Consider the following 11,646-nt stretch of genomic DNA (forward strand, 5'->3'; position numbering starts at 1 on the left):
TTCATTATTATTATTATTATTATTATTATTATTATTATTATTATTATTATATTATTATTATTATTATTATTATTATTATTATTATTGATCCATTAGCCTATAATCAGTGAACCGATGTGCAGACCTGCCTGCGACTACGAAAATTTCGTACAACTACGAGTTTTTGGCTCCAAACTGACAATTATATAAAGATCTTTAATTCAATAAACTTCTTGAAAATAACGTTCTGTTGCCTGAGCGAGTATATAAAGGATTAAAAAAGCATTATTTTAACGTATTAAGGGACAGATTGCTAATTTTAAAAAGAGGTTTTAGTGTCTACTATGTTTTTAATCCTGGAAACTACGAATTTTTCCACTTCCAGGTCTGCGTTCCCTTCTGCTATAAGTCGGTATAGATAGTATGCGCTTGGCTAAGAAGTTCACAACATTGCCATCCGGAAGTATAACGGACCAACACACAAAACTGTGTGCAACCATGATCGTTTATAGTCAGGTTAATACAGCTTAGTGAGAATTACTCATAAACGCGGATGGCAAAAAACAATAACAAAGACCTGAGTGACGTCAACTTCGAACTATCTATAATATTATTACTATCGCAAGATTGACCAATCACAACATGAACTGCAATGACGTCATTCTTCATTCATTACCAGCCACCAACTGAGGGAGGTTGGTATTTCTATCATTTTTGTTATTTCCTCGTTCTTCAATCACACTCACTTGTAAGTATACTCATTTTATTTCGTTTGTATGAATATAACTATCATAGATTTCCGGCTAAAATTTTTGATTTTCTATTTTTAAGTTTTCCTTTGGGTCTTTTGTAGCTACCAGTTACTAACTGGGAGTAAGTGAAGTGCGAGATGAACATACGACGACACGACTCCACTCCAGCTCGAGCAGATGCTTGTCTCAAAATAAAATCATTTTCAGCAGCTGGAGTATTAACACCCTCGTAGACAGTGGTATATTTGATAAATCTATTGAGCTTTGATTTTGATTTGAACAGTTCTTTATCTTATCATTTAAACTGAACCGCATTCATTGGGTGTACGTGCTAAGATAATACAACTTGATGTCGGATGTCCTCGAACTTGAACTTGACCCAATTTCTATTCATTGTTATTCATCTTCAGTTGTCAGTCATTTCGGGGATTCCGGGATTGATTCTTATAAAATATCAAGTTCCTTGGAATGAAACATTTAATCGTATGCCACATATACATTCACGAGGAAGCTCGTTCAGACTACGCCCGTGATTTCTTCTTTATCAAGAGATAATATAATTATTATAAATTATATGACCCTAATTTGTTGTCATATTGTAAGTTTTCACGGTGTCATACCTAGATCTAGATATCTAGAGTCTAGCTAGCCTAGATATATTGTGGACGCAAGTCTATCAAGGTGGTGTTGAACAATAATTGACCAGTGCCATCAAACTGATTTTCTCTGCTTAGGCCTATATCTGCGTCAGTATTATTATGTTCACCGACTTACTTATTTTGAAAGAAGATAATATTTTCATAATTAAACCCCTGCCCATTCAGTAGAAATCTTGTAAGCCTAATCTTAATTTTTTTTAATTCATGGACTTTCTTCTGTCTTTGTTGGTGCACCACTCCAGATTAATCCCTAGCAATACCAGTGAAATAGTTAAAGTGAAGTTGAGGTTATGTCAATGCCGCTACTGTTGATAACAAAATGATAAGTTGGTAATTCATCAAGTTGAAATTTGGTAGCCCAAAATGTCAAAAAGTGCAGAATTTTTCAACCAATGTTACAACAAAGCTCAATGGATGGGGTGCATTCGTATCATACCAACCAATTTAAAACAGTTCATAAGACTCCCATTCATTTCTGAATGGTTTTGTGTCTGGGAAAATGTAACAATATAAATTATCGTAACAGATGTGGCCTAAAAAATTAGTTGGCATAATGATAATGAGAGTATATAGCTATACTGTATCACACTCCATACTATACAAGATTGATTAGAGTTTTTCATCTCTGTTAATGTTAGAAATTGACATCATGGTCTTACAAAAAGAAAAGAAATTTAACCCCAAGTATTGATTAATTATTTATTTCATTTCCATGTTTTTATCCTTTTTTCCTTTAGTGTTTTGAAACAGACATATCCTTTAATTCAGTTGAGACTTATTACGCATATTATAGGTAATAGGGAGTCAGATTAAAATGTTGTGTCAAGCAACAAGTGCCTGATGTACTTTAACTATCTATTCTCTTTTTCCTTCACTTTCAAGGTGCATTTGCCATTTTTGTGTACGACTGTTTCCAGATTTTTAGAGTTATTTAGAGTTTAAAAGTTCTAGGAACTTCAGTGAATGATGCACTTCCATTTCTTGTGATATTGATATTTTGTAATCACATCATTCAGAGTTGCCAATTTTAAATGCCAAATTCCCATAAGTTAGTGATTTTGAAAGCCAATTTGGCATGGAAAAATTGGTTTTGATATTTTGAGATTTTATGTTGTTTGTCTTTTTCCATGTTATGAAATTATAACAATTCCTGTCGAGGTCAATTTTTTAAAAGAAACTCCCCAAAAATATTTTAGGTTGAAATATTAATATACATTTGTTTTTATTCTATCTAAAAGTATAATCATGTATTAATTGGAAGTAGTTTCTTCTTGATTGCTTTTTTTTCCTACAAATTTCTGAAAAAATGTCCCAAGTAGTGATATCTTCAGGTGTTGTTAACTCATGAAAATCCCTGAGTTAAATATTTCAACAGTTATGTAGTTTTTCAGAGCCATTTGGCCCATAAAGCCAGAGTTTATACCGGTTTCTGTAGCATGAAATGGACAATAGCAAGTGCTTGCTATCCTTTAGATTGGATGCTCGTCTAATATTGCAAAGGACTTTCCACCAGATCTAACAGACCCAGCTACCTAATCACTGCAGGGTGATCAAGGAGGGTCAGAAAAACTATCAACTGCACCTGGTATCGATTTCTGTCCCATTGCATGTGATGTGAGTGCTCCACCTACTGAGCTAGCGGGACACCATATTTCAATCACCTCTATTTAAGATCCACTTTTTAGTCCTTGGTTCATCCCAGCAAAATACCGGTCTTGTGGGTCATAAATATGATAAGTAAAGGAGAATCCTGAAATCTCAATCGATAATGATAATAATAATAATAATAAAGGGTGGTGACAGGTTTTGAACTCGGCCCATGTTCACCCAGCAGTGATTGGGTGGTTTGATCTGTCAACAGTTTTGAGTATAGAATATAGAATCTTTTAACATAAATTATGTTTCCAAAAAAGCAGCTCAAGGTTGTTCAAATCATTTGCTCATTCTCTCTTTTTAATCTTTCAGGATCAGCTTCCTTCTAAGGTACAAGTTTCTAATCATTAAGAGCACAATGGCTTTGAATGAGGCAAAGGAGAAGGTTCGCCAACTAGAGAATGCTATCAAAAAACTTGATGCCATCAAGAGGCATTTGAGTCACAATGCTTCTGATGTGAGCAATTTTGATTATTTATTTTGTTCCATACTTTTGCCATATATTCTATTTGAAATATCTGCTTTTTGTACTAACTTGTGTATTTTTTTATCCTGTTAATACATAGGTGATGGCTTATTTTCTACAATTAATAGACATATTCTCACACTCAAAATGAAGATTTTATGATATTTTGATTCAGTATCAGCCTTTAATCGTTTAAAAATTGATCACGTATATGTGAATTAATTGTTTGAAGTAGTTATCTAAGAACACTTTGATTTATAATAAGTAGACTTATTTCGTTTTCTGCTCCTTTTATAACACATGATTTTTATCTTTTTAATTATTACTATTTTTAAATTATAAATTTCATCATTTCTTTCATGGGACCCTTTTTTTTTACTTCAATGGCTTTTTGTGTGAAATTTCTTATGAAATTTACTTCATTGCCCACTTATTTTACAATTAATTTTTCGTCCTTTTCTCTTGATTTTGTTATTTTATAAGTTCATTTTTGTATTCTGGGGGGAAAAAAGCGTTGTATTATAACTGGTTGGTTCTGTATTTTTCTTTTGAACATTGTGTATAAATGTGGATTTCTATCATTGTCCAGGGATGCAAATCTTTCAGAATTATTAGGATTTCCTACTTTTCACACATTTTTCAGTTTCCCCCAACTCTTTAATAATTCTTAATACATCAATACCAACAACTCTCATGTTAATAGATACTTCTCTACACATAGAGAATTTTTAGTGTGTATCCAATTTCAATTTACTGAAACACTTAACCATTCATCTTATTTCCACAATAGCTTCCAAATTTTAATTCGTAAGTACTAAGGATTGATATTATTCGAATTTCCAAATTTTCCTAATTTTAATTCGGAACTAGATTCACATCTGTTGTGTAAAGAAAGGGGAGCTATTTTTAGTTTACAGAAGCAAGACATGGGCTGCAGAATCGAAAGTAGAAGATGGTAGATACCTATCGAGTATTCATGACTTGGTACTGACTTTCTTTTTTTCTTTTTCTCTTTCTCTAATTACTGGAAAGTTTAGAGCGTTGTACAAAAATAAGGTGCTCATACGTCATTTTAAATCTCTAAAATGTTATTGCAAATTTTTCAATGCACCAAGTCTCACGTTTACAGCAGATCTTCTTTGGACAGCATAACAAACATCATGACTACTATTGCAGTGTGGTCAAAGATTGAAGTCTCAGATATTATACGATTTTTGACTGCAAAAGGGAGGAATCCATCTGAAATTTACTCTAAATTGGTTGCCGTATATGGTAATTATTTGATGAGTTTAAAAAGCAGGTAAATTAATGGTACAATTTTTCAGAGCAGGTCGTTCAAACTTGTAAGACAAACTCCTTCAGGATGGCCACAGAATTCAACAACACAATTCAACATGTGATGGGTTGATACATTTATCTAGGAGGAAAGGTGAATTAAAGTGCGAGATATTGCCTTGTCACTTGGCTAACATTATCCTCTAGGATATAGCAATGTATCAGTCCAATGGGTCCCATCCCAAACACTTCAGGAAAATTTCTACTTGGAAATGACAGAGATGATGGGACATATATGGTGATTTTGGATATAATAGAAACTTTTTCAAATGTATAATCACAAGTGATGAGAGAAGGGTTTGCCACACAGCACCTGAAACATGGGGATTCAATGACATGGAAACATCCATATTACCTCCATCTGAGAAGTTCTTGATGCAGCTTCTTGGCACAAAGTTTGAAGTCTCTGGGACAACAAAGGCTTTGTTGGTAGACTTTCTATCTCCAGGGGAAACTGTTATTGCTGCATGCTATTGTGAAACACTCAACAAAGAGAATGGTAAAGGGCTAGGATGGTTGAGCAAAGGAGTCGCCCTTTAGAATGACAATGTCACCCACCATACAGCAAACATAGCCAAAGAATAGATTCACAAGTATCATTTGGAGGTTTTGTCTCATCATCCCAATAGTCCTGGTTCGGCCTCTTCCGACTAACATTTCTTTGTACCTCTTAACACTTAGTCGGCAAAAAGTTTCACGAAGACAAGGACTTAATCCAAGGAGTAAAAACTTGGTTGCAAAGTCTTGAAGGATGATTCTTCAAGAGCAGGATCTATTCTCTCATGCATCAATCTCAAGAATGACAAAAAAGTAGTTTGATAATAATAGGAAAGTAAATCTTCTGAGAGATTAATTTTGATCAAAGCAAGTTTGTTGATTCTGTTGCTATTTTCACCTTACTTCTTTGACAACCCTAGTGATTTTCAAACATATTTCGCCTCAGGCAAACTGTGTGTTTGCATACATTGTTCAAACCTGCCAGTTGCTTCATATTATCAGCCATCATAGGTCAAATGATCACAAAAATTTTAGTCAAAAGCTCTAGGTTATGATTATGTTCAAGTTTGTGAAAATGTGATCACAGCTAGCGTGCTAAAAGTATTATTTTTGTCATACCATCTGAAGAGTTATTTTCTTAATATCACTAATTACTACAACGCTCTATGAATGTCCACAGCGTATTTGCAATGTATATATCTTTTGTTGCTGATATCACTCTTTATTTTTAAAATTTTATTTGTTATAACAGATAAAAGTGGAAATACACTCTTGTGTGAGTCATAATTTGGAAAGCTTACGAGGAAGGGAAGTAAGTTTGCTCAGTAAAGTAGACGAGTTGGTCACTTTGAAAGAAGAGGCCTTACAACAACAACAGGCAAAGCTCAACCAGGCCTTGGGTGTGCTGCAAACAAGAATGGCCATGATGAAGTCCACTGACACTATTTTGGACAAACAACTTGTTGACATTTTGACAAAGTGAGTATTTTTATATGAAAAAGAGACGACATTCCCTCACATTTTTTATTCTGTCACGTCATTAGCTTTTCCCCATGGCACTAGATCTGACAGTTGCAATTGGATTTTTTTAAATTTCCTTCTTTTTAAATCTTTTTTAAAAAATGTTTTTCGTTTACGTCCAAACTGAGTACTTTTAAAAATGCAAACTCTGGAACAATAATAATAATAATAACCTTTCAAACAAGCAAAATGTAAATATCTTGGGCCTACAGAATTATACACGTGGACTTGCAGTGGATCAATTTATTAACAGCAAAATTAGGTTTTTGTTTGTCATAAAAAAAGAAAAGTCAAGGAAGAAGTGTTAAAATTTTTTGATTATATCAAAAGAAGTAAACAATCATGTCCTGTGTAAGTATTCATCATCTTGAAGAAAGGAGGTGGTCTTTAATTTCTTAAATTTACTTCACTATGCTTGGAATATATGTGTGCTTGATTCATGAGTGATAATTCTCTTCGAGGTCATGGGGAATAAGATCTTTTGGAGTAAGCTAGTTTATTTGAGTCCTGCATCCACTGTTTTTATTTTTCTCATAACCACATTCTGTGTGACTGTAGTAAAACTGAGATCATAATCAAATGAGTTCTGATGGTTTGATTCGGCCATTAGACATTACCATTTCTTCAATGGTAAGCCCTTTAAAAGACATTTTGTACTCATTTTTCCTTTGTCTACCTAGCAGTGGCTGGATTGCTGGGTTTATTCGATCTTGTGGAAGATAGACATACATGTTATCTTAAGGGTGTCAAACATTTATTTATGTCCATTTTTAATGTTACTCGAACTGGGATATACCCAAACTCCATGGGTTTTATGGTTCTTAAGGCCTCCTTGTATGATCCTATTCTGGTATTGGCTAAAAGAATTTTTAATTAACTTTTATTTACAAATAGCATTTTATGGATGGAAGTGAAAGTTTGAAAGATTTTGCCACATAGAAATTGACTCTTTATGATGATCAAAATTATTTTTTTGATTCCTTGAATTTCCAGATTTGATGAGATTGATTTGTCACCCGGAGAAACTCCTCATATTGCATTTAGAGCAGACCATATGTCGTTGAGAGAGTGTATCTTGAAATATGGGCGCGTCGATTCTAATGCCTTACCTTTGCCTTCAGCCTTCGACGACCCATGGAAGCCATCTGCCAGTGTACCCAGACATTTAGAGGAATATGAAGATGAAGATCATCATATATTTTACAAGACAGTGGAAGAACTCAAAGAGAGCAATTCCTCTACCAAAAGCGTAAGAAATTGAAAAAAAATTTAATTATTTTAATAATTGTTTTTATATAAGAAATCCCTCTGAGCCATTAAGCCAATGAGCCAAAGATGTTTCCTGTTTTTACAGCTTGAAATTGTAGTAACCATTGCTTGTTACCCTTGATATAACATCACTTTATTCTGAAGTATCTTCCATGATTTAAGTCAGATCCAGCCACCGACTCGCTCTTTGGCAGGCAGTAGGAAAATATTCTTTGTGACAAACTTCACAGAACGTTGGCACATCAATCTATTGCTTTGTCATTGCCACCCAATGCCCTTGTATACATATTAAGATTTTTATATATTGTGAATATACAGTCCACTCCGGATAATCACAACACCTTGGGTTCAGTGAAAATGTTGCGATAAACCGAAGTTGATTCCCGTCCATTAATGCAACATTTTGCCTCTGCGTTTACACGATCTTGGGACCGTCCATGCCTGCGGTATCTGTGGTCGATTTCAGATAAAATAATGGGATACTGTTTTCACCATCCGCTTGTTGTAAGTTTTTAAAACAATTTTGATTTGACCACTGATCAGTTTCATACCATGTATGGTAAACTCAACCCAATTGTTGTAAACATTGTTCTTAGTCCACCACAGACTGAGCAATTTGATCGAAATAAAAACCAAGCAAAACTTTCACTCTTTTGTTCTCAACATTCGTAAGAGTCAAAGAGAATAGCCGTGATGAGAGACAATAAGCTCTAACCAAACCCATATGCACTGTTGTCAATCCCAAAACAAAGGATATCGCTCTCTTTCTCCTTACAACTGTCATTGTCTACCTCTTGTGTAGACTATGTCTAGCCCTCCTATCTTATGGTCACAGATGACCTCATAAACCAATACTGCAATGCCCCGCCCTTTTGTGTCTAATAGAGTGGTGATACACTACTTTAGCATTAAACCCCACTCTCGATTCTCCAACTTGTCATGATTTCACCCATGACGAAATTTAATCATGAGATTTTGTTTGATTGATTTCTTGACTTTGCCACTTTTTGAGGTTGAAAATTTGTTGCGATTAACCGAGTTGCGATTATCCGGAGTGGACTGTATTTACTTCATCGTGGTTATCACAATTAATGCTTAATAATTTGAATTACTTGAGACTTGAAATGCTCAATCTTTAAATAGATGGTTTAATCATATGTAAACTTTTGGCAAACATTGTGTAAAATTATTTAATTCATATCTCTTATTAATGGTAATAAAGCACATTTATAACACACACACACACACATTATGTGTGTGGGCATGTAACTCGTCAGAAATAACAGACATGTGTTTATGCTCCATTTTCTTCTTTTCCCTTATTCATTTTCATAGCTTTTTTCTATGTACATGGCGAACACACTGTAGGGAACTGACAGATTCCTGCTAACATTTTTCCCTTCTTTGTTTACCACTTATATGACAATCCAGCTTGCATAGTCTCCCTCTCCAACTGTCCAGGCACAATTCAGTAACTTGCAAGTTATATAGATTTTGACGACACACTCATGATAACACATAATTTTTTAATCAAAATATATTGCTTCTGTTGTATTTTTTGAAGATAACTGTGACCATACCCAAACTTTCAACAAGAATGGAGGATTGGCTTCAGAAAAGACAAGGCCCAAAGGAAGAGACCAGTCTTTCTTCTGTTCGTCCAAAAGGCTTGCCCAGTCAGTTTAACTCTGGCGTTAACATGTCATATTGCACTACACCAGGAGAAACATGTAGCTTAAACAACTGGCTCAGTCAGATAAAGAGTCATGCTGATCTGGAAGAGGAACATAATTTTGAGATTGTGGACAACAGTCGTAATAAGAATGGTACTTTTTAATTATTCTTCTTACTCACAAAACTTTCTTTATATTAGTAACTTTATCTAAGCCTGGATTGGGTTCCTGACCTCCCATAGTGGGCAGAGGGACACTTACTGTGTCTCCTATTCCACAATATCTGTTTTTCAACATGCTTTCTGTCTTGGAATGAGATTACTTGGTTTTGTCCTGGCCCTGCCTGGGAGGGAAGCAGTCAAATTGTATAGTTAGAGTTTTGTAAGATGATATTTTTTGTCTTATAAATCATGTCTGTTATGCACTGTATTATTTTTGTTTTTACATATATCGGTGATGATAATCTTCTGCGGAATTCCAGGATTTTAGGATATTTTTCAGCTGTTTTTGCCGTGTCAAACATTTTCCGCTAAGTGGTAGTTCAGCGGAAAAATCACCATTATGTCTTATGTCATTTTTTGACACCTCTTCTAGACACACTGGCACCAAATGTCGAAAGTGGCACAAGACCCATGATGGCCTTGGATGAGAAGTTGATCGAAAGGAAAGGAATAGAGCAAATCTAAGTACACCGATGGTGTTCTCTTGGAATCTGCATTTTCCCTATTTGAACTAATTCCCATTTGTTTTACCTAAATGTGGGTGCTTTAATTGTAATCCTAGAACTTTTACTTTCCCATTTTCTTCCTTTTTACCGACGCTGATATGACCTCAATGTATTGCAAGCGCCGTAAAACCCTTAAAAACAAACTTTACTTAAAAACACAAAGATCTATTTAAAGCAATAATAATCTGTAGGTAACCTAGACTTCATTATTTTTGTTTCTATTCACTGAATCACTTGCAGCCAAAACAGTTTTTATCAGGTGTGAATTTAAAATTCACAGATAAAGTCAGAATTGCAGTTTTGATAGTCTAGATATTTTTTTCTTTTTATTATTTATTATTCAGATTTTGAAAAGTAAAGAAAATAAAAACAAACTTCAGATTTTATGACTGTTGCAGGATTTTTTCTGCATAAAATAATGCAGGTTTGAATAGAAATACAAAGAGTTCTTAATGTATTATCCTCTTGCAAATGTACTATAAAATACCATTAATTTGGATTTCTTTTCTTTATATTTTTTCTATCAGTAAAATGTGGAAAAATAAAAGGCGTCTTTGAAGATTTGAAACCATGGCTCCACAATTCTTCTGACTACTTGGAGAGTCTTCTGACAGCTCAGAAGCAAAGTGAAAGTCTATTTCAGCATATACCTTCTGATTCCAAGGTACATTGTTTCTTACCATGCATTTAAATTGGAATAGAATTTGTGTTAATTTTTCCTTTAATCAATATTTCAAAAAAGGGTCCCAGGAGTCACATTTTGAAGTCCAGAAATTTTCTACTATTTTTATGTCTCTCTGGCATAGCTATTGAAGGAATGTTTTGTATTCCAGTTAGAGTTTTTACTTGGATGACATCAAGGTTATGAACATAGTCTTTTCTGTTGCAAAAATATTTGACGAAAGTATAAAATCTTAAAGGCTATCTCAACAAAGCGTAATAGATGGGTTGATCAAATATGAATTGCACTGACAATCAAGAAATCGTTGTGTTTGACTGGAATTTTCAGGAAAGGTTGTCAATATTTCTCATAAGATTACATAAAAAACATTGGAAGTTCTGATATGAACTTTTTACATTAATGCACACCAAGGCACACGAACCAGAAATTAAGCATTGTCAAAAAGGAGGCTTAAGCTGGGGACTCTATTGAAAAATAAAAGAAAGTGTGCAGCAGACTTTCACGAGAATCAGATCATTCCTTCATAATCAGGGCAATTTATATTTGATCAACCCTCATATGTCAACACATGCCTTGTTTAATATCTATTTTAACTAACTCCTATTTGAAACTTTTTATAATTTTCAGTTTCCTGTAAAATATCACCCTTGAATCATATACCTATGCATGATGTTCGCATGGGTGTACGATCCGATAGTGATGTCGTTTCTTCTTCTCTTTACTAGCCTATCCTGCTTCTTTGGTTTGTGATTGTATTTTTGACAGGGGATATTTTTTTTTTCTGTAAATCTTCTGCCTGTTTGTTCTTGGTTATTTATAATTTAGCTTATGATATCTTTAGGTTATGATTTTGATTTACATTTGTACTATTTTTGTTAGATTGCTTGTTTTTTTGTTTCAGCGGTCTCTCATATAACCTCAATTGTGTTGGAA

General features: G+C 34.1%; 1 protein-coding gene across 4 annotated transcripts in view; it reads left to right on the forward strand.

Moving 5' to 3' along the window:
- The first annotated feature begins 601 nt into the window (after positions 1 to 601).
- The window catches only part of LOC144972849 (nuclear receptor coactivator 4-like), a 22,093-nt gene continuing 11,048 nt past the window's right edge, over positions 602 to 11,646 (forward strand). The window contains exons 1-6 of one of the 4 annotated variants that reach the window (XM_078914571.1): positions 602 to 727; positions 3,356 to 3,500; positions 6,094 to 6,320; positions 7,356 to 7,611; positions 9,196 to 9,457; positions 10,559 to 10,695. In XM_078914571.1, the coding sequence (XP_078770697.1) occupies positions 3,402 to 3,500; positions 6,094 to 6,320; positions 7,356 to 7,611; positions 9,196 to 9,457; positions 10,559 to 10,695 (981 nt within the window). In that variant the 5' untranslated portion in view covers positions 602 to 727; positions 3,356 to 3,401. Of the gene's footprint in view, positions 728 to 819; positions 1,478 to 3,355; positions 3,501 to 6,093; positions 6,321 to 7,355; positions 7,612 to 9,195; positions 9,458 to 10,558; positions 10,696 to 11,646 lie in introns of those variants that run through there. The other 3 variants (XM_078914573.1, XM_078914572.1, XM_078914574.1) reach the window with 3 other exon arrangements.

Source organism: Berghia stephanieae, chromosome 5 (assembly GCF_034508935.2).
Source record: "Berghia stephanieae isolate SIO BIC M18660-M18661 chromosome 5, UCSD_Bste_1.3, whole genome shotgun sequence".
In the NCBI taxonomy this organism is placed as follows: domain Eukaryota; kingdom Metazoa; phylum Mollusca; class Gastropoda; order Nudibranchia; family Aeolidiidae; genus Berghia; species Berghia stephanieae.